General features: G+C 45.7%; 1 protein-coding gene across 1 annotated transcript in view; it reads left to right on the top strand.

Moving 5' to 3' along the window:
* TRIP4 (thyroid hormone receptor interactor 4) overlaps window positions 1–24,112 on the top strand; it is a 405,010-nt gene that overhangs the window by 82,417 nt on the left and 298,481 nt on the right. The window contains exon 6 of the mRNA XM_069222301.1: window positions 5,680–5,809. Within this exon, the coding sequence (XP_069078402.1) occupies window positions 5,680–5,809 (130 nt within the window). The remainder of the gene's footprint in view (window positions 1–5,679; window positions 5,810–24,112) is intronic.

The following is a 24,112-nucleotide window of genomic DNA, read 5'->3' as shown; positions in this document are numbered from 1 at the left end:
TCACATTTAACCTCTACTGAAAGCAGACTTATGGGTGCTCCACATCGTCCAAAATGGACTCACCATCCCTTTCCTCTCCACTCCCCCAGACTTGCCTCATATACCACAGTGCCTCCCAGAGGACAATTTATCAATTCTGTGAAGGGAGGTTCACGCTCTCTTGAATAAGGAAGCCATAAAGAGGTTATCAACATCAGAAGTTACGACTCGTTGGACTCCTGTGACTCCCTGTTGCTGAGTAAGGATGGAGGCCTCAACCCTATCCCCAATCTTTGCCCTCTGAACTTCTTCAGGAAGGACAAGGTTAGGATGCTCACCCTGGCCCTAGTTCTGTCTGACTTAGATCCAGGAGCCTTGATGGTGATGTTGTATCTGCAGGAAACTTATTTCTACATCTTTTTCCTGTAATCTCACAGGCATTACCTGCGACATGAGGTAAGTCACAAGCACTTTCATTTATCTCAGTGCTGCCCCTCAGCATAGCCAGTGCACCACGGGTGTACACTAAAGTGATGGTGATAGTTTTTGCCTACCTCTGGAAGTTAGGATTGGGAATGCCACTTTTCCTGTATCTGGCCGACTGGTTGCTGAAGGCAATTTCTCCTCAAACAGTTGTGGACCCCCTCCAGACGACAGCCAACCTGTTGCCCTCGTTGGAATTTTCTATCAATGTGCTGAAGTCACACTGACTCCTTCATATACTCTCTTCTTCATTTTAGCTACCCTTTATATGGTCAAGGAGTCTAGGGCCTTCAGGCTATGATCCTGGTGCTTCAGCCCTTAGCTTGAGTCTCACTGAGAGTGGCTTTAAGGAATATTATGGCGTATTTGCTTCCTGCATCCTGCTTGGTGACCACACTAGCTGGCACATGTGGTCCTGCAATGTGGTTTTCGGTTTCAGTGGGCCTACTACCAAGGGAACCTGTCTGATTTCATCCAAGTCTTGGAGGAGACTGCAAAAGATCTGCAGTAGTGGTAGGTGGACTGCAGTTGGGCCAGTGGCAGATCCCTCTCCCTACACCACCAACATGTAACTGTTGTGATGGATGCATCATTGCTCGGGTGGGGCAGTAACTGTTGTGATGGATGCATCATTGCTCGGGTGGGGCAGTGATCTGGGAGAGGTGGAGATCAGAGATCTTCAGCAGAAACCCAACCCCACATAAACTTCTTGGGGTTGCAGACAATTTGCTTGGCATTAAGTGTTCCCTAGTCCATCAAGGCGAATCGAATGCAGATTTTCATGGACCACACCACTGCCATGAGGTACTGCATAAGACCAGGAATAGTGGGAATGTGTGTCCTGTGCCTGGAGGCCCTTCACCTCTAGAAATGGTTGAGTCATCAGAACATTTCCCTGGGCATACAGTACCTGGTAGGATCTTTCAATGCGAGGGTGGATGAACTTAGCCAATGTTGCCTAGCAGATCATGAATGGTGGCTGCATTCAGAGGTTTGAGACATGGCATCTTCCAACCAGGAATAGTGGAAATGTGGGTTATGTGCCTGGAGGCCCTTCACCTCTAAAAATGGTTGTTATCATGACATTTCCCAGGTCATACAGTACCTGGTAGGATCTTTAAATGCCAGAGTGGACGAACTTAGCTAACGTTGCCTAGCAGATCACGAATGGTGGCTGCATTCAGAGGTATGGGACATGGCATCTTCCAACAGTGAGAAGAACCCTGGCTCGATCTTTTTGCCACTACCAAGAATGCACAGTATCCAAACTTATGAGAGTTTGAGTTTTCCAAGCTGATTCTCGCTGGAGGGGGGCTCCTTTCGCTCAGATTGGATCTCTGGACTCTTGTACACTGTCCCACCTCTACTACTCCAGTCCAAAGTTCTGAAGAAGATTAGGAATGTCTCGAGCCAAGTCATCCTAGTGGCTCCAGAATAGACAAGAAGAGTGGTAGCAGAACTTTTGGCCATAATCAGTTGTCCTCCATTCTGACAGTCCCTTTGGGAGGACTTCCTGTTGCAGCAGCAGGGCAGGGTCCTGCACCTGACCCTGCATAACCTACACCTTTATGATTGGAACTTGTGCAGTCACAGTAGACGGCTTTTGAAGTAGTCAGTGTTAACTTGGCAGCCAGCCATTCCTCAGGTAAAACGAGCTATGCTGGACTCTGGGAGAAGTTTGTTGTCCAGTGTTCTTCCTGAAATATCCAAACTTTGCAGGGACCGTTGCCCGACATATATCATATCATCGGATCATTAACTCAGCACTGTCATGTGGTGGTGCTGTGACTTGCTATGGTAACATTTATAGGTTATTTATTAGCTCTTTCACTCTTTTTATGGTTACCCGATCAGCCATCTTTAGTCAAATCACCTGTTGTGACGCGTTTCCTGAAATGACTGACTGACATGTTGCCGCCAACACAATTTGTGATGCCTCAGTGGGACTTCAATCTGATGCTCACTTTTCTCATGTGCACTTAATTTGAGCCAATGCACAGCAGCCATCGCTTGATTTCTCACTTTAAAGACCGCGTTCCTCATAGCAATATTGTCAACTCGACACATGAGTGAACTACAATCTGGTTTTTGCAGAGCTCTGGGTTGCAGAATGGAAATGCGGTGCAGAAAACTCCCTCAAGATGGATTGTCAGGTCATCATCATCATCATAAATATTTATAAAGCGCGCTACTCACCCGTGCGGGTCTCAAGGCGCTAGGGGTAAGGGGTTACTGCTGCTCGAAGAGCCAGGTCTTGAGTAGTCTCCGGAAAGCGGAGTGGTCCTGGGTGGTCCTGAGGATGGTGGGGAGGGAGTTCCATGTCTTGGCCGCCAGGTAGGAGAAGGACCTCCCACCCGCCGTGGTGCGGCGGATGCGAGGGACGGCGGCGAGAGCGAGGTTGGTGGAGCGAAGAGGACGGGTGGGTGTGTAGAAGCTGAGGCGGCGGTTGAGGTATTTGGGTCCCTTGTTGTGGAGGGCTTTGTGTGCGTGGGTGAGGAGTCGGAAGGTGATCCTTTTGTTGACAGGAAGCCAGAGATGTGGCTGTTGCGGGGCATGTTGAGGATGAGGCGGGCGGAGGCGTTTTGAATTCGTTGCAGACGTTTCTGGAGTTTAGCGGTGGTTCCTGCGTATAGGGTGTTGCCGTAGTCCAGGCGGCTCGTGACGAGGGCGTGGGTCACGGTCTTTCTGGTGTCGGCGGGGATCCAACGGAAGATCTTTCGGAGCAGGTGTATCAAACTCTGCTACGGATTGGCTTAGAAACAGAATCTGAAAGTCCTACGCACTCATTCTGCAAGAACAAAGGCTGGTATCATTGCGCTGGTGCATGGGAAACCAGTCTTGGATTTCTGCACTTGGGATTCAGTCCACATGTTCATGAAGCACTACCGTCTGAATAGTCAGGTCTGGCGGATGTGGCATTTTGCCCAGCCTGTCCTGTACGATTTCCTGGTCTAAGCCAATCCATTTACCCACCACCTGGGGAGGTACTACTTTGGTATCCATTCCCAAGGTGAGGATTCTGCTGTTAGAGGTATTCTTCAGATGAACAAGTTACTTACTTTCGGTAATGCTCTTTTTGGGTGAAACTCTGGAAGATTCCTTACCGACCCATCCTCCTTACTATTGTGTGGAATGGACTCTTCTAGTCCAAGTTAATAAGATTCATCTTCAAAATCTGCACACTGGCACAGTCTGAGTACTGTGGCTCCACGTCCAACGATGCGGACAGATGTCAGGAAGAAAGTGATGTCAGTGTGGAATGATTGTGACTAGGCACTCTCATGCCTCTGGGGATGCTGGCCAGTGGCATCAAGCCCCGACAGTCGCTCCCTGCAGCCCATTTGGAGCATCCCATCTTCTGAATTGGTGAAGAAAGGAAGCCTCTTCACCTCACTGCCACCATCTGCTCTGACCGTCACTCCAGTTTTGTGGCAGCAGTGCCATCATGTGAGGGCTCCTCCCAGGCACGCTCATCTTTTTCCTCTGAGCTGGATACCTTGCTGCAGTGCATCTGCATCACCACCACTCTTGGGCTCCACAGGCCATCGCCTCACATCATTTGCTCTAGCAGTTGTGGTCTTTCAGTTTTAAGGGAAAGGTAATGGACTCCGCAGATCACAGCCATAGTCCTCCTCATAGATGCGTTTGTTTTTCCTTTTTTTTGTAACTTTTCTGGTTAAATAATGATTTGGTGCTGGATCCTGGTTAAAGAACGCTGATTTCTTTCCCACATTGTTTTCGCTCCAGATTAATGTAGTGCAAAATTTGGTAGGCTTATATTTTTCTTTGTATATTAAGTGTGTTTTGTGCACTGATTACTGCTTGCTTGTGTTGTGTTACTTTTTTGCGTGTTTGTTACATTCTGATTGTTCTTGTAAGTAGAATAAATGTGTAATGATGAGGTGGGTTTGTAAGTAGCTCCAGGTGGAAGCAGGCAGTGGTTTAGGGAGCTGGTCGGTTCATCTCCTTTCTTTTCATCCTGTGTTTCTCCTGACGTTTTCGGCGTTTCCTCACCTTTATATTAGCGCTTCGATGCTCTTTGTGAGCCGGAATGCGCTCTATAAATCTAACTTACTTACATACATACATATCTTTTGCACTAAATAAAAAACATTGAGTTTATACTTTCATTACAAGTGCGACTTCTTCAGTGTTCAAAGGTGTATAAGCTATGCATATCAAATACATTTTACCAGCGTGATAATTAATTCTACATTATGTCTTCAGGACATCTCGAGTAACAAGCAAAGTGATGTCTAAATAAGAGAAAAACTAGTGAATGGGTTGTTTGTCAAATATCTGGAAGAAGTGGAGTGTAAGATTTTTAGCAAAGGATATAAGTTGTCTTGTTAAGGTTCACAATGCAGGAGAGGGACCATTTTGCTTCATAAAAAGGAACAGGTTGAGAGTTGTACAGTTCCTATTTATAGATATCTAGGCATGAAAGGTTTGTAGCATGTTGTGCAGATGCAGGCAGAAAAAATAAGTTTTTTTTTTTTTTTTTTTTTTTTTAACTGAGGTTTGTTTGGCAGAATCAGAGGAAGTTATGTATGATATTTGAAAACCTGAAAATAATTACTTCTTTAGTGTATAACGATGAGTAGGGGAGTGATGTGGACAGATTTTATGTCTTCATGGATGAGGTGTTGCTGAGTGAAGGACAGATTTTACAGGAGTAAGGTTTATTCTAGGCAGGCTAGCCTAGAATGTCTTGCTACCATCATTTTGTGATCAAACTAGTGATTTAATGGAGACCAGAAGAGTGAAAGTTGTTTGATTTTGCTGAGAATTAGTAATTTTTAAAATACTTTTGGGTTACAAGCCATGGAAGTGGCTTGACATTTGAGAGTAAATACCAATAAGTAGAGATTTTGCTAGAGTGGAGTGGAGGCTTTGGGGATTATAGTGAGCCGTGATTGGCTGGGAAGACATTGCCTGATATAGCAACAACTTAAGAGCAGCATTTGTTCTCCCTTATGCTATGTTCTCCGGTAAATCAACAAGCAGGACAAGCCATACCAATCCCTAAGCTCCAGAGATAAACTTTTTTTTTATATGAGCTCTTTTGCTCAGTTCTGTACACTTTTTTTCATGTACCGCTCAGTGCTCTCTCTGGTTTAGCTGGCCGGTGGCAGAGTATTTATGTACCCATTTTTGCCTTTGAGACTGACTGCCAACCACACACGAATAATCTATCTTTTATTTTGCTGGTCCCAGGTCCTGAAATTACTGGGAAGACTGACGGAGTTGGTAAAGACCTCCTTCCCCATCACGAGGCACGCATCAGAGCAGGATTGGAGAAGGCACAGCAGCACAAGGACAAGCTGTTAGAGTTCGACAAAACCAGGTGCTTTCCTGCACTGTGTATGATACATGAACTTTATGCGTGCACTTTAGATGTTGTATCAATTGTTTTCAGAGAATTACAAAAAGGGTGTGTGATAGCTAATAGGGTACCTTTTTTAAGTCTTTATTTTCATTTTTTCAAGTAACATGTTCAAGTTGGGCTCAACAGTTGCCCGGAAAATGTAGGAAAAGGTGTGTGCATCTTAGTATGGACTCTGCTTATGGCTGTAGTACATACATTAAAGCCACAGTGTCTTCTCACTGGAATCTCAATGTTATGGGATGGGGCTCACCCACAATATACTTGTGATGAGTGGAGCACTGTGTAGCCCTCTGTGTAGCTCAACTTGTATCAAAGCCTTGACTAGTGGAATGTTGGGAGGCTTTATTACATCATGGGCTCTTGGGGGGTTTGAAAGGTGCCATGGCAGGTGCTTGATGTGCTTGGCTGATGATGGTGTGTTGGGAGTTTCTTTCTGACAGAATAAAGAAACTTGGAAGAAATACTTTGGTGTCCAGCGAATTACTACACCAACCCAGCCTGCAGGACACTACAGACTTTTCATTGTTGATATATTGGCTTTATACCTCTCCAAATGTTTGCATCTCTAAGAACAGCCTGAGAATTGAGGCCTATGGCCATTGTAGACCTATCAAGGCACCTTCAGCATACACCAACACTGTGCGTGCGGCTTCCTCTTCTCTCTGAAAATCCTGTTCACACAATGCCGCACTTGGCTAAATAGCTAGAGGATCCATTGTTAGCACACACAGAAGGGGAGTGAGGGGTCAAGCCTGCCTAGGCCCACTCTCTATACCCCATCTGCTAGAATTATCACCCCATATCGGACAAGTAGGGTCTCAATATAACAATGCTATCCAACTCAGAAAAATTGGGTCTAAAGTCCGTTCCTCAGAAGACTGCCATCATGCATATCCAATCTATAGTAGTGAAACGCTTTTCAGTATCTTATCTAGTGCCACCCGCACCCCCTCCATTTCTGAATTATGTATATCACGCATAACCTTTGAAGCAGATATTCAGAATTGGACAGATACCATATTGATCCTTGTGAAATGACCACCTCGTGTAATCGCTGGGTCAGTGCATTAGATAATGTCTTTGTGGCAATGCTGATCCTGGTTAAAGGTTTTTAGAATCCAGACAGCGAATGATCTCTATTGGGTTTCGGCATCGTTACAGTTGTGTGGCAGTCTATCCAGCCACGTAACCTCATGGTAGACCTCCAGTGGGCGCTTAGGGAGTAATTCTATGTAGGCTTGATAAAACTGCGTGGCAAGCCCATCTGCCCCTGCTACCTTCCCTCGGGACACCCCACCTGTAGCGTAGCGCCTATTAGCGCTTCCTTCTAAATGTCCTCTTCCAAGACAGCTGACTGATCACTGCCGAGGTTCGAGATATCTGTCTCGCCTCGAACGTTTTCAATCAACTCATCTCGATTAATTGCTGTTTTTTTAATTTAGTTCTGCCAGATAGTGGCGCAGGGTGTAATTACTTGCCACCTGAGTTACAACAACTGTATCGCCCCGCCCTTTCAAGGCCCTTATCATAGGGGTGGGCCTCTCTTTTCAGGAGCTTTCCCGGCTTGTCAACTCTTCTGTTTAGTTTCTGTCTCTAAACGTAAACTTAGAAAGTACACCCCAAAGGGCGTGTACTCCGGCACACCTCTGATAATGTGCGAGTCCCTCTCTGATCGATAAACGTGAAACTCTAAAGAGTAATAGTTAGCAGGTGCTGTGTTGGATAATGTGGTGCTTGTGTCCTGATCTGAAACGAGACTGCTGGCGCCTGTGTGAAAGCGGCGCCATCGAACTGCCGGCTTCGGCTCCCGTTTAATCAAAGGAGCCATCAAGAGTGGCTTTTATGGGTCGTACTCGGTCTTCTGTGAATGCGTGGACTACTCCGAGTAGGGAACGTGGTGCTGCTCGAAAGGCTGACCACGGTAGTCTCGTCTTGGAAGCCCTTTTAAAAGGACAATCAGCCGGGAGGAGAGGGCCTTTCACCGAAGACTAACCTGAAGTCTCATGGGCCTCCCTCCGAGCGTCTGATGGGATGTCTGTCTGACTGGTGCTACTAAATGTTAGATTGTGTACCGGTGTGTAGAGATAGGTCATTTTACGTGGATGCAGTGAACTCTCCTTGGAATGATTTGATGTATTGTGACAGTTACAGTTTGTTCGACTGAGAGCCCGCGCAAATGTTCTGGGCTCAGGGAATGTGCCAGGTTTTCCGTAGGTTTACACAAAACCTTGCCGCTTGTTTGCTGTTTCGTGAAGTACTCAGTTCATAATCAGGCTAATTTTTCTGTAATCAATGTTTTACTGTGTGTACCTTTAGTTTAGAAACCTTGATGGTCTGAGCACTGCAAGCCTGCTTCAAAGTGGTGTCGTTCGCGCTTTCCAGAGGAAGCTGTAGCACCACCGTTCCTCTTGCACACGTCAGTTGGTTGTCTTTTGCTTGAGTATATGTCAAGAAGTAGTGGCTAGTTTCATTTAATCAGAAAAGTCGTATATCTACTATATTGAGTGATGTTTTGGTCAATATTAGAGCATTATGGTCAATATTTGCGCCTTATTTTGTGTTCCTAAAAAAAAAAAGGAATTGCTGCCATCTACAGGTGAAGTTTTAGAAATGAAGTGAGACTAATTAATAGAAAGGCTCTCAGAATCGTGTTTTGGAAGCATGAGGGGTCTGAACCGCGATTACACCCTTGAGAAAGGTCTTCAAAGAGAACAATGTGCTGCTTAGTTTTTCAGTCCCTTACTCGGGTTGTAGCCTCTTTCGTGCATACAAGTCCGCTGGTCACACTTTCCTGTTAGCTTCTGCATTGTTGGAAAGCGGGTTATTGGTAAGTGTAAGTACCTACACTTAATAATAGGCCACAATCCCCCACTAGGCCCAGTCAAGGTCTCAATAAATTAATCCTTTCTCAACCCTTGGTAGCTTCACCCACGAGCACTTGGGCTTAACTTGGGAGACAGGTGTGTAAAGCATTTAATATCAATAAAGCAGTAAATAAGTAAAACACAACACACTATAAAAACCCAAGACCAATTTATAAAATAAGAAATACGTTTTTCTTTAAAATGACACCAAATGGCAAAAATTTAATGTAAGGAAGCAGACATATGAATTTTTAAAGGGTAAGTAAAACGACCGCTTAGAAGCAAATAGCTTTGAAAGCACTAAATAAAGGTTTCACTGGACAGGGACAAAGTCCAGAGTTCAGGCCATCCACGATGTAACACTGTTACACTTACTTTCAGAGATGTTTTCCTGATTCAGGAAAGTGGTTCACAGCATCAACCAAGGGTTCAGAGGCTCTGGTGTGCCTCTTGGGGTCTGGGACAACAACTCCCACAATGCACCTTTTCAACTTATGGAGCTTTTTACCGCAGTTGCTCCAAACTTCTGGATCTTCTACCAGAAGTCCGTTTTGGGTCCTTGAAGTGTCCACAAACTTGATTCGAGAAGCAATTGAGTTGCTCCTTGGAAGTTGGGACTACAGTTGCCAGAATGCACCTGGTCAGAATCCTCAAATGGACACTGGATGCTGGTCAGCTGGGCTCTTGCAGGACTTGATGCAGAGGACTCTGATCAGCTCCTTTGTACCTGTAGCTTACAGGGAGTCTACATCTGGAGTTGCAGAAGCAAGGTAAAGTCCTTTTCTTGGTTAAGCCCAACGTGTGCAGCTGGTGCAGCCCTTGTGAGTGCAGTCTCCAGTTGCAGGCCAGGGGTTCAGCAGGGCAGTCCTTTTTCTCAAGTATCATCTTCCAGCAGGGATCTGAATTGTTGGGCAGCTTTGCCATACATATCCTTGCTCCTGGGTTGGTAAGGAGGTGGACGCCACTTACTAATGTGGGCAGGGCGACACCCAGTGGAGTGACCACTTCCTTTGAAGTGTGCCAAAAATCAATCCCAGAAAGCAACATTCTCCAAACATCCAACATGGAGAAAATTCATCTTTGGAGGTTAGATCTGGCTGTCCACCCACTGGTGTGACTAGGCCACATAGTCTTTCAGACCAGACCTGTTCTCTCGGGCCCAGTTTGGGTGTCAGTTTCATCTTAATTACCAAGAAAAACCAGGTCATTTCCATCACATTTATTTTCTTTCTTCTGCGTTTCTTACGTTTTATATATTTTGTAGGAAGCTAATATACATCCTTGGTGCATTTAGGTTTCCAGTGTCTCCTTGAGGCTTCACAGGAACAAATATAATTGTTGGGAACAGTGGCCCATTGCAAATCATCAAGTAAAGCTGTTGGTTGAGGCTTGATAGCCTTACAGCCCCATTATGTTAAAAAAAAAATTAAATGATACCAGGCTTGTTTATTTCCTATGGTGAGTGTCAGAAATCTGGCTTGGTGGGTCCAATTTTTCACCTTTGGCCTTCAGGGGGTCCCTATACTACGGACCCCAAAGTACATCATTGTGCCACTTGATAACATGTAGCCCAAGGCTTACGTAAAGGAGGTTCTGTAGTTTAGAGTCTCACAACGTGCCAACACTTAACAACACTTAAAAAATCACTAACCAGTCATTGCTGTCACGCTGGGAAAAGTACTTTATTATCCACAGAACTAAATGCTGCACACATCAATCAATAAATACATACAGTCAGGTAGAATGGCATATCGGGAAACTCTCTAAATGGTCTCAAAACTCAGAAGGAGCTAATAAAAAATGTCACACATGTCAAGTAACCCACTTAAGATGGAGGCATTGTTAATGGCGTGCGCACCAGCAGGCTCAACACAAAAAAACCCTCATATGAACCTAACACAAACATGAGGAGTACATTAATAGAAAGACAAACCTACTGGCTTTGTTAGATTGTCACCCCGTAATAAAATAGTAGTACAATAGTAGTACATGAGCACTTCAAGCCATAATACAAAAGAGCCATGAAACAACATTTCAGATACTGCTAGAAATACACACTGATTTGAACTTTTTATTGACCATATATTGTCTGAAATGCTAAATATTAAAACGGTGAACTTTTCATTCAAGAACCTTATTTCTACTTTGACAAGCTTACATAGCACCAACTGAGGGCGTAACAACAAAGGACCATACTCCCCAGAACCTGTTTGCAATAGCCCCAGCTCAAGGAATGCTAGACTCTCCCAGGGACACTCTTCCTGTACATTTGGAGGCTTAAGTGATTTCCCTTAATCTGAGTAGGGAATACCTCTACGGGAGCCTGCTGCTCTGGGCAGTCCCCACAGATATGGAACTCCCCGGGTGTAGGGCACCACAAAAATAATTATGGCCTTTTTTTAATTGCTCCCTCAAGGGTTCTGCGGCGTCTTGGATATTTATGTCACTTCATTTGATGCATCCCGGCTGCTCAACCTTTATATTTGTTTCTTTATCATCTTTTTTTTTAATTTATTTTTTTATACAAAATATGTTCATATTAGTTTTAATTAAATACATATATTTTTTTACTGAACCCAGAGGCGCACTTTCTTTTCTTTACTTTTCAGGAGCAATGCATGTGGGGCATCACTACACAACTTTGTAAGTGAACACGCAGAAGCTCAAGCTTGCACGGTCAGGCTGGCTCCTCTGCCACACACACCTCCTTGTGGGTAAGCCAGCTCTTTTCTGCCCCCACCCACCCTGCCTGTCCGTGTACTGACTCTCTCAATAAGGGAGGAGCAGGGCCAGCATACACATTTGGCACAGAGTGAGCTAAGGAGGCCTGCTCCATACAGGTTCACAGTGGGCAATCCCTGGGGGCTTCCCAGATAGGTAGACTACGAGACTGACAGCTTCCCCTGCCCAAGGGCGAGCAGGATTTGGTTTAAAGCATGGAGACTGTTAGAAATGGGGTCTGTAGTTGGCAGTCAGTTCACCTTGTCCAAGTAGGGGACCCTCACTCTAGTCGGGGAAAGGGGGATACTGTAACTTGGTGCGAGCAGTCTGGCTTATCTCAGAAGCAATGTACAAAGCATTTGCACATAACACACCGTAATACAGTGAAAACACTACAAAAGGACACCACACCAGTTTTAGAAAAATAGCCAATATTTATCTGTGTAAAACAAGACCAAAACGCAAAAAATCCCACATACAATAATAAGTTATGAATTTTGCAAAAATTAACTTAAAAATACAGTTCCTTGAAATCGATAGCTCCATCTGAAGCTATCACGGCGTCGTGAATAACAAATCCAACAATTCAGGCCGACCGTGGGGGCGTCACGGGCCAGCTACGGTCGGGAAGACCTGCAAACAGTACCTTGGAAATGTTGGGCATTGTGGTCCTCGCGATGAGATCTGGAATGTGGTGTTGCGGGTGTCGGTTCCGGAAGTCAGTGCAGGGCTCATCGGGCCCTTGAAGTCACATGCTTTTCACATTGAACTCCGGGCTGATGACGAAGTCAGGAGCACTGGCGTTGATGCCGTCGGGGCGAAGTGGGACGATGCAACGTGCGGTGCCCAAAGGTCACAATGCAGGCAGCGGTGAGACCAGGGCTGCAATGTGTAGCGGGGCGGTGCGACATGAGGTGTCTCTGTCGCGGGTCATGCAGCCGCATCTTTATTGCTGAAGCGCTGCCATCGGTAGTCCCGAGGCGGTGATACGATGCAGGGCTCTGTGCAGCACCCACAGGTCAGACAGGGATGTCTGTTGATGATGCTGGAATCGATGGCGCTGGTGTTGGTGGACCAGGGCTGTGGTGCGGGATGGGACGATGCTTCGTGTACCTCACGAGCGATGTCCTCAGGCAATGGTGCAGGCAGCGGTGTCTGTATCAGCGTAGAGCGTCATTGTCGGGGATACCAAGGCTGCATTGTGAGCAAGGCAGTGTGGGGCCCACAGGTCACGGTGCAAGCAGCGGCTCGGTGACCGCATCAGGTAGCAGTGAGACCAGGGTTGCAGTGCGAAGCGGGGCACGGCTCTGCGTCGTCAGGTCACAGTGCAGGCAGCGGAGTCATTGAAGGCGTCATGTTTTTTTTTTCCTTCTGTTTCAGCACAAAAAACACAGTTCCCAGTACTGTAGGCACACATATTCCTGAGACTTCCAACAGGAGGCAAGCTCTACTTCAAGACTTTGGAGAAACTTCACAAGCAAGATACACAGCAAAGTCCAGTCTTTGTCCTCTTTAAGGAAGAAGCAGCAGCTGCAGGCTAACCCAGCAAAGCACACAGAGCAAAGGGGCAGCACTCCTCCTCCAGCTCTTCCTCTTGGCAGAGGTTCTTCTTGATTCAGAAATGTTCTAAAAGTCTGGGGTTTTGGGTCCACTACTTATACTTATTTCTGCCTTTGAAATAGGCAAACTTCAAAGGAAAGTATCTGTTGTTCACAAGATCCTGCCTTGCCCAGGCCTGGCCCCAGACACACTGCAGGGGGGGTCAGAGAGTGCATTATATGATGACAGGCACAGACCTTTGAGTTGCAGGTATCAGCTCCTTTCTCCCCACTCTAGCCCAGGAGACCCATCAGGATATGCAGGACACACCTCAGCTCCCTTTGTGTCTCTGACTAGGTGGAATTCACAAACAGCCCAACTGTCAGTCTGACCCAGGTGTGGATTTCACAGGCAGGCAGAGGCACAGAATGGTTAAGTAAGAAAATACCCACTTTCTAAAAGTGGCATTTTCAAACAGACAATCTAAAAACCAATTCTACAAAAAGAAGTATTTTTAAATTGTGAGTTCAGAGACCCCCAAACTCCAGATCTCTATCTGCTCCCAATGGGAAATTACACTCGAGAAATTTAAATGCAATCCCTTGGTTAACCTATGGGAGAGATGGGTCTTGCAATAGTGAAACCCGAATTTGGTACTATTTCACTGTCAGAACACGTAAAACACACAAGTACATGTCCTAACTTTTAAATACACTGCACCCTGCCCATGGGGTTACCTAGGGCCTACCTTAGGGGTGACTAGCATGTAGTAAAAGGGAAGGTTTGGGCCTGGAAAGTGGGTACACTTGCCAGGTCGAATTGACAGTGCAAGACTGCACAAACAGACACTGCAGTGGCAGGTCTGAGACGTGGTTACAGGGCTACTCGTTTAGGTGGCACAATCAGTGCAGCAGGCCCACTAGTAGCAATTGATTTACAGGCCCTGGGCACACATAATGCATTCTGCTAGGGACTTACTAGTAAATCATATGTGCCAATCATGGATAAAGCAATCACCAATCCAATTTACACAGGGCGCTTTCACTTTAGCACTGTTTTGCAGTGGTCAAGTGCAAAGAGACAATAAAGTAGCAAAACAGTTCTAAAAAAATAAGGAAGAATGTAGGAAGAAGGCAAAATGTTTGGGTATAACCCTGCAAGAAGGGCCATTTCCGACAGAGGCCCAATAGGCCACGAGCTCCTTCATGGTATACTTAAGAAACTGCCGAATGTGGTTAGGGTTTTCCTGCCTCAGTGGCATCAGAAGAACTGCTGAGCAGCCCATGCATGAGTGTTAATGTTACAAAGCAGAATCACTGGTACCAGTTTGCCAGATGAAATAAGGTTTTCGGTTTCAGGCTCCTAGTGGTGCACTCCCTCTATTTATTTTAGACGTACAGGCCTTTAAAGGTTTTGGAAAGTTTTCTTTGGAGATCCTTGAAAGGCTTTTCCACGGGTCCTGGGCCCTGCTGTTCTCTCATTGTAGTTAAAAGCTGTAAAGAGTTCAGGACCCTGGTCCCTTACCTAACTCCAGGCAGTCCACCAGCCAGTGCAGCACCACCCTATGACCTTCAAGTCAAACTACAGTCAGTCTGCGCTAACCAGGCCCTATGCCTTCCTGGCCACTTAATGGCATATACCCACCATCATCCAGTGAACCATCTCCAAGAGTGCTCAACACAGGACCAGTCCACTGAAGTTCCAAGGAACTTTCTTAGGAGTCCTCAGCAAGTCCACCCTTTGCTATCCCCCATAGGGAATGTGGGAGCCAGTCTCACTAGCTAGGGATACAGAGTCCAAGACGTACAAGCCCAGAGACCACTCCAGCAGGGGTTAATTAGCGATTCAGTTCATCCTTCCTCTTCAGTGGTCCACTCTTCTCTCAAAATCCCTGTAACTGGGTGGTGGTTTAAACATGGAAAGTTCTAGGAAGTGGGTATCATCATTCAGTCCAGAGATGCCACATCACGCACCCTCCCAAACTAACATTTCTTCGGAGCAGACCGCAGGCTGACTTGCTTCCTCCTACACACCATTCTGCAAGATCTCTCTCCATTAGCCTGGTCCCTAACTGACACTGCAAAACTGGTGTCCTCTCTCTAAAATTTCAAAGCGAGTCCCTGGTGGAGCTTGTGGCAGAGTTCTGCCAGTCCCCCTGTTGTTACAGTGAGAAAGACATGCCCATGCTTATCAATGAGCTACTTGCCCGATGCAGATTTCTCCCCATTCCTCTCCTGGAAGAAGGCTTATCCCTGACAAATTGACCTATTGAATAGAGAGAGGCTTTCAACTGCCAACTGGCCAGTAGCAAAAGTAACTTGGTCAAGGAGAGTATTTCAGAACCCGTGTGTCATAAGAGCTGGCTGAGGGTAATATAACAAATATCAAAGTGAAACTAAGCTAGTTTTTTATAGTATTCAAGACCCAGACAAACATATATACAGTCAATTCAGTGCCTTTTCTATTTTGAGGCAATCCATAATTGTATTTTAACCAGTTTTAACTAAAAGTGAAAATAGAGTTAAGCACTAGAGACTTAGAAAAACTAAGGGCATATTTCTTTTTGGGTGCTCAGTTAAATTATAATGCATGCACAGGCTGTAACCAATTTATTCCGAGTAACATCTGCTAAAGGATTACATGCAATGTTAAAAGATTTATAGAGCACATAGCTGCCACAACAAAGGGGCTTCCCAGCGCTGCCCAAAAAACCCACACTGCTAGACTTACCACCCAAGAGGAAGAGAGAACTAAATGGAGTACAGCCAAGTCTTGAGGGACTTTCTAAAGAGGAAATGGTTCTGAATAGTTCATATAGGAAGAGGAAGTACATTCCAGAGAGAAGGAGCCAGAGCACAAAAGCACCGATCCCCACACCCTCCCAACTCTGGTACCCATGCTGAGGTTGACAGAATGTAGGGAACGAGTGAGGCAATATGGTGAAAGAGGACTCCAAATCGGCACTGCGTGGGAATGAAGAATCTTATGAGCAATGCAGAGAGTTTTATACTGGATGCTCTTCTCCACCGCGAGGCAGTGAAGCCTGCAAAAAGGACGAGACCCAGAGAATGGTTATGGGAGGGAGAAGAGCACCCTGGCAGCTGCATTTTGAGCGAGGTGTAATTTAATTATGTCAGATTTATTGATGCCCAGGTAAAGAATATTGCAATAGTCCAGACGGGACAGTATGACAGCCTGGATGATGGTTTGGTGGGAGCAAAAGCAAAAAAAAAAACCCCAAGATTAGTCAGAGGTATCCCAGAAGACCGAAACAAGCGCCAGTCATCGATTTGGCTTGAGCCTCAAACGCCAGGGTGTTGTCCATCTATACCAGAGATTTTTAATACAAGACTGGGGTTTAGGTGGTGGCCCGACAGAAGAGAGCCACCAGTGATCGTCCCAAGAGAAAGAGTGTTTGCCTAGGAGAAGAATCTCAGTCTTACTGACGATAAGGCGAAGGAACTTGAAGCGACTGCAAGTATACCGTTTTGAAATGTGGCCTCATCTTGAGAAGGCTTGTCTGATATAGAAAGTACAAGCTGAATATCGTCTGCGAACAAAATCAACGTGAGCCCAGCACACTTCACCACCTGAGTTATAAGCTGAATATATGGTCAACTATGTGGAGCTTAATGAGGGACGCCGTACTGGAGCACATGGGATTGAGAACTGTCCAAGGGGGGAATAACCTGGAAAGAGCGCTCAGAGTGAAAGGAGGCAAACCACAAACACATGTGAGCAGATACCAGGCAGAGTCTGTCAGAGGTCGTCTTCACTCAGCCTATACTTTGGCATGCACCCATACTGGGGTGTATCCAATACAGGACCTTTTTTATTCTAAGAAGCTTATTGTAGGTGAGACGCCATTAGGGCAGCAAAGTGTCCTACTTCAAATAGCAGGCACCAGTGGTTACAGCTCAAAACCAATTTTGACAGAAGCTTGTTGTAGGTAACATTCCATCAGGGGATCTCACTCACTGCAAAGATCCAAAACCCAGGAGATCCAAAATTAAAAAATCTGACGTGGGCGGGGGGGCTTTGTTCGGGGGGGGGGAGTGGAGTCAGAACCCACTTTTTCACAGTATGGTTTCAAATTACAATTGAAATTTCACTGATCTAGCTTCTTCACTCACATCTCAGTTACTAAACGAAGTGTAGAGGTAAAGCTAAGGTTCATGCCCTCCTGCCTTCCTCCATTGTCTTATCCAATATCCCATCCAATGTTTTATTATGATGTCAAGATGGCCCTTTGAATGCATGCTACACCCTACAGGATATGTGTTGCAGGATATGCCCTGCAAGGATAATAATAAATCTCATTGAGACTTAAAAATAATACATGACTTCAACCATGTCACTTAATATTGGCCCTAAGATATGAAGCTTAATTTTCCCCTTAGTAAATGTAGTGTTTCCAGAAATATATAGGTCACATCTGGTAAATTTCCTAACCCCCGAACTGCAGGTATCTCTCATACATACTGCAAAATTATGCTCATCTGAGTAAGGAGATAGGAATCAGACAGATCTGCTAGAGAATCCCTCATCTGGAGATGAAAATGCTCAGCCCCACCTCAAACTACGAAATCAGTACATAAACAGTAGTATTGGTACTTTACAGCAGACTAATGGTTATCCTCTTACAAATATGTACGCATTATTGGATTATTAGACACTCAGCAAGCAACATTATTAAAAGGATGAACTTTAAATACGACCTTGTCATATTTCATCACACTTCTGTAATCAATTAGTCTAATTCATACCAATCTTAAAACTAGCTGAAGTACAGCTTAGTGTATTTTAGCATATCAATGCCGAGCAACTTACAGTTCTGTGTAGTTTCATGTCAGAAGGCCTAAACCGAGAGAATAGTCCACCTGCACTGTGCTGCCCCAGTTAATTATCTTTTATTCTCTTGTTTACACTCAACAGTGAATTTCTCTTAGATTTTATGAGGCACACCGAAGTTGGTGCTTTTGTATCATGTAGTTCCTCTGTTAACAAACTGAGCGAGGCTGTTAACAGTTGCAAAAGCAAGCTACTGCAGAGAATGAAACAAATCCCATTGTTCGGCTTGTTAATGACTACTACAAAAGTATGCGACAACTGAGCTGAATGCTCACATTAGTTTTGAACAGACCTGTAATCTAGGCCCTATACTACTGTTATGTAGTTCAGTGTATTCTGTGTACAAACAATAGCCATAATAACATGCAGCAAGGCCGGTGCTCCGTGTGGCATTTTTTTTATTTTTACCTTATCTTGTATGCAAATCAATGTTAATATATTTTTAGTGCACGCAAAATGTAGTGTACTTGGTTCAGTTTGTTTTGGCTTTAAAAATATAGGATACATGAGACCAATTCACTCTTATTGGTGTTACTCTTCAGTGAATCATCAAACGGTAAATTGTGTTTTGGGTACAGTCTTTCCCTGCTTCTACATTTTCAAAGAACTCTCAGCAGAAAGATTCAAGTACATGTCAGCTTTATTTTTAGTACCAGCACTGTGTTCAGTTCAGGCACCATTTTCCTGAGTCAGTCTCATTCTTCTTCATTTCTGTGATTCACACTCAAACACTATGTTGGTGCATTAAGGGGGTCATTACGAAAGACTGCCGAAGCCGCGGGCGCCACAGTACCGCCAGTGCTGGCGGTATTCACGGTGCCCTATTATGACTTTTCCGCTGGGACTTCGGACGGAAACAGTGTTTCCGCCCGCTGGCCCAGTGGAAAAGTCACATCAACACTGAAGCCGGCCCATAATAGAGCCGGCGGCAATGTTGATGTGCAGCGTGTGCAGCAGCAGTGAAATACACAATGGGGCTGTGCCTGGCGGGCCCCTGCACTGCCCATGCCAAATGCATGGGCAGTACAGGGGCCCCCAGGGGCACCCCGAGTCCCCCTTACTGCCAGCCTTTCCATGGCAGGGGGACTCATAATCCCCATGGCAGCGCTGCCCTGGTGGATTGCGACTGCCTGGCGTCCGCCTGGCACTCCCAGCGGTATGACCTTGGCGAATGCGCCACGGTCATATTACAGCTGGTGGGCACCGCCAGCCTGTTGGCGGTACTACCTCCTCCACCTGCGGGCGGTCTGGGACCGCCGGGGTCGTAATGACCCACTAAGTCTTTATTTCTTCAGAAGCAATATCACAATTATTATTTCTCCACCCACCTGAATTATTGTGGGAAAAAAGTGATTAGATGTAAAATATCATAAAGTCTAGTAAGCTGCATTAAACACTTCTTAACTGGCTGATGGTAATCATGAGGCTATTCCTTAGGTTAAAGAAGCCTATAGAATAGTATCTTGTGTTTCATTCAAAGCAGGTGGGTAAGCCACTCGTAATATCTGCCTCACTTCTGTTGCACAGTGGGAAACTTAATATGTGTAATAATCAGTTGCAGACCTAAATATTATATCTTGCTTTTTTTTGTTGGAAAAGTGTATTGTATTGTAGTTTTGCAAAAAAGAACCCAACATTGCAGCACAGTATTCTGCTCAGAGATCACAATTATTTTGAAATTAGCATGACTAGTGCATACTGGCAATAAGGTCTGTGGCTGGTGGCCGAATCTCTCCTCTCATCCTTACAAATCAAGTTTGCTTTAGTGGTAATATATATATATATATATATTTTATACCACCACTTAACTCCGTGTCTAAAGAGCTTCAATCCACACAGGGCGGCCGGCGCGCAGGGATGGAGCACTCTCGCAAACAGATTCCAACAATATCTCCACACAAAGTGAAGCGCCGTACTCAGGTTCACAGGGAAAAGAGGCACTTTATTTTTCATTTTCCATCACAGAGGCAAGAGTTATTTCATTCCTCAGAAGCAAATTATTTCATTTTCTTTCAAAATATCTCCCATTTTCCTGACGCGTTTCGGCTGCTGATGTCAGACTTAATCAAAGGTCTCTCCTGATAAGAAAAACAACCATGTGTCTAACACAGAGGGACAGCGCTAATCTCTGAGGAAGGTAGGGGCTCAGGCTCCCAGAAGAGTGGGGTTGACAGTTCCTAAGGAAGGGTGCATTAGCCCTGTTCTCACAGTGGAAAACAAGGAGAAGGTTCTAGGTTCCCAGGGTAGTTTCCGTGTGCAGCTACTTAGGGGGAGTGTGCTCCAGGGTTGTCCGACAAGGTTACCTCAGCCCTCGATCACACTGCGAGTGTGGTGGTAAGATATGGGATGGATTCTAGTGTCCCAACTCATAGTCACACAGATATGCTCACAGTGCTGGGATTTCACCAGCTCTGAACAGTATCTCTGATGGCTGGCGCAGGGACCTTCATGCACCTGTGTCAGCAACCAAACAGTGTCACTAGCTGCCTTTGTTGTTGTTTGTTGTTTCTGGACCCGAAGCGGGTTTGCATTTTATTTTTATTCCATGAAGAGTGAATAATCACTCTGTATACAAAAAATGGGCCACAAAACAAGGAGGGTGTATTGTAGCTGTGTAGCCCATAGAGGAGAGCTGCCACTGGTCCAGGGACACCTATCCATAAAACCAATCCTTCCACTCAATCATCCATCCCAACTTTCATCCATCCATTTATCCATTCATTCAAGCATCCATCCATTCTTTCACTCCCATCTGTCCACCCTTTTGCTCCATCTATCCATCCTTTCACTCCATTTATCCATCATACTCCCTTTGTTCATCCATCTATCCACCCTTTCACACAACTATCCACCCTCACACTCATGCACCCACCATTCATCCCATCCTTCCATCCATCCATTCATACATCCCTCCATTTACCATTTCACTCAGCCATCCATCCTTTCACTTCCTCATCCATCTATCACTTCACCCTTTCACCCATCCATCCTTTTATCCAGGCATCCATCAGGCTTGCCTTTCACTCATCCATCCATTGTTCTACTCATTCATCTCTATATACATCCTTTCACTCACCCATTCATACTTTCTCTACATCCATCCACTGATCCATCCATTTACCCTTCCACTCATCCATCATCTGTTCACTCATTCTACCATCCACCCATCCATCCTTTCTCTCATCATACATCAACCCATCCTTTCACTCACTCCATCCATCCTTCCATCCACACATCATTTCACTCATACACCCTCCCTTTCACTCATACACCCTCCCTTTCACTCTTCCATTCTAACATCCAATCTTCACTCGTTCATCCATCCACCCATTCTTTCTTTTCACTCACTCACCATCTCAAGTTAATTATGAGTCTGTCTGCCCAGCTGCAGACTGATGAGTCCTATCAAGAACCCCACCCCACTGTAGCTGCTAAAGCAGGGGGGAGGTTGACAATGCCCCTGATCAGGAGAAGCTTAAATGCACACTTACATCTTAGTCCACTAGTGCAATTGTTCTCTGGTTCTTTTCTTCTCTTGGGCCTCTACGGAGTCAAGATAAGGAGCACTCTGTTGTGCTCAGCTGCATAACATTTTTTTCCAAAGTTTAACCGAATGCAGTACTAGACACGTTGTACTGCCAGGAGAGCAGCCCCCTGCATCCCTCCAACAGCCTGCCCCTATGTGATGATCAACAAATTGTTGCCACCTACTCCCTCCTAGTCCTCATTGGCCTGCCTCACCCCCAGCCATTGAAGTGAATGGAGCTTTGCTAACTCTGGCCAGGGCCACTGTTTGTGTCCCAAAAGCAACCGGATCAATTGCTTTCTAATTCAGCCCTCCCTCATATGATGTCACTGCTGTCGCTTGTGTCTGCAGGTCGAAGAAAACCTTGCCTGGCTGGCGCTTCCGCAGTAGTACATCTGCAAAGTCCACTAGAGTTCACCCAGGCGATTCAGCACACTGTCTGAGAACAATGATTTATTTTCAGCTGCTTTTTGTTTATTTCCCTGTTCTGGTCTCTCACCAGAGGGTGGCAGGGCAACACTCCTTTTGCCCATGAACACCTCGCCCCTATATGCACCCCAAGGCTGGTACACTTAAAGTACACCAGACAGGATCCTGCTAAAACAACGCCTCTGCAGCCTGTTCCATTTTGACAGCTCAGAACGCAATCCTAACAGAAGTGGCTTCTTGTCCCGTCTTTCTCCTGTGGTCTGACCCCACAGGACCTACATGATTGGTCACTCGGCCAGGCACTGCTCCAACTTCTACCTCAGGTTCAAAATAACACCTCTCTAGGAAGCCATCATTTTGCTTCCTTGGACAGTCACCTACCCTTTCCTCGCACATCATGGTCCACTACTAACCTTCATCCTTGAATCTAGGGACTCCACCCCCCCCCCCCACTCAGATCGTCTTAGGGTCAGTCACTTAGCCCACCTAGGAAACCTAGGGACTACCTCTAAACCTCCTATCTCGGGAACCACCCTCCTTTGGGACCACCCAACACCATGGGCCACCCCTGGGTAGCTCATCCTTCCCATCAGATAACCTATGCCATCTCCTATTCTTCATGAATTGCATCCACATTCTTCTTCTCTTTGAATCACTGTATACCCTTTACTTGATGGTGTTATTTGGAGCTCCTTATCAACGTTTGGCCCCTACAGGAACATTTCAAATCCTCTGTTTTAAGAATCTCATTAGATAACATTGTCACTTCAGATCCTTTTGTAAGTTGATGGGATATAAATCTTATCAAACAACTGATGATTGACTAGAATTTGTGTGCTTCCTTGTACTGTGGAGATCTGTAACCTGACATACAAAATCATCAGGAGTTGTTCTGTTTCTGTCATTACGAACATCACTATATGTTATCGATCTAGCAGCCCGAGAAAAGTATGAAACTTTACACAATTTGAGCATTGCTGTAAGCCCCTCCACCCTCTACAATTAATAATCCTAAAAGGTTTTCTTATTTTACCAGTAATGATTGAGCTAACCCATCAACATTTTATTATTTTCAAAAAACTTGAAAAGCTTAAAAAATTAATTACTGGCCATAGATTTATGTTCGATGGCATATGTTGCTGCAGATACACATGTTGAGCACAGTCCGCTGCCTGGTGTTGGGCTCGGAGTATTACAAGTTGTTTTTCTTCGAAGAAGTCTTTTTTGGTCACGGGACTGAAGGACTCCTCCCTCTTCGGCTCCATTGCGCATGGGCGTCGACTCCATCTTAGATTGTTCTTTTCCGCTGTCGGGTTCGGACGTATTCCTTTTCGCTCCGTGTTTCGGTTCGGAAAGTTAGTCAGAATCTCGGAAGAAAGCGTTGGTATTGTTCCGTTCGGTATCGGGATAGTTAGGTACATCGACACCGATCATCGGAAGACTTTGGGGTAGCTTCGATCCCCCATCTGGGCCTGGTCGGCCCGACCGCGTGTGACGCTGAAGCCGATGGAACGGACCCCGTTCCGTTTCTGCCCAAAATGTCACAGTAAGTATCCTTATACAGATCAGCACCTGGTCTGTAACTTGTGCTTGTCCCCCGAGCACAAGGAGGATACCTGTGAGGCCTGTCGAGCCTTCCGGTCCAGAAAAACACTCCGGGACCGAAGAGCCAGGCGTCTACAAATGGCGTCCACGGCGACAAAACAACGTTTCGATGACGAAGATGAAACATTCTCGGTTCCGGAATCAGAATCCGGAGACTCCGACGTCGAACAACAACAACAAACAGTGAGTAAGACGTCGAAAATAAAGACCATCGAAAAAACAAAAGCCCAGGGGACGCCACTGCCAACAGGCCACGCCTCGACCCATAAAACCGGCGACCCATCGAAGGCGCCGAAAAAGGGCACGCCCATAGCGAAGACACCCGACTCCGGTCGAGGGACCGCCATGGAGCAACCTCGGAGCCGAGATAGCGGCTCCGAGAAGCAAAAACAAGATGCCGGCACCGAAAAACATCGGCACCGAGACACACTGCCGAAATCCACAAAAATTCAGTCGGTACCGAAACCGAAAAAAGATTCTCTCTCGGCGCCGAAAAGTTCCACACCTCCTTCCTACACAGAGGAACAAGGAATAAGTGGCCAGATGCACAGATTTGGACAAGAGCTCCAAAGTGTAGAATCAGACTACACACAAAAGAGACTGTACATCCAACAAGACACAGGGAAGATATCAACCCTTCCCCCAATAATGAGAAAAAGAAGGATCGGATTTCTCAAGGATGACGCACAACCACAAGCCAAAGTGGTTAAAAAAGTCACGCCTCCG

Source organism: Pleurodeles waltl, chromosome 3_1 (assembly GCF_031143425.1).
Source record: "Pleurodeles waltl isolate 20211129_DDA chromosome 3_1, aPleWal1.hap1.20221129, whole genome shotgun sequence".
Classification (NCBI taxonomy): domain Eukaryota; kingdom Metazoa; phylum Chordata; class Amphibia; order Caudata; family Salamandridae; genus Pleurodeles; species Pleurodeles waltl.
The sequence above is the reverse complement of the archived record's forward strand: the minus strand, read 5'-3'. Positions and strand labels throughout refer to the sequence as shown.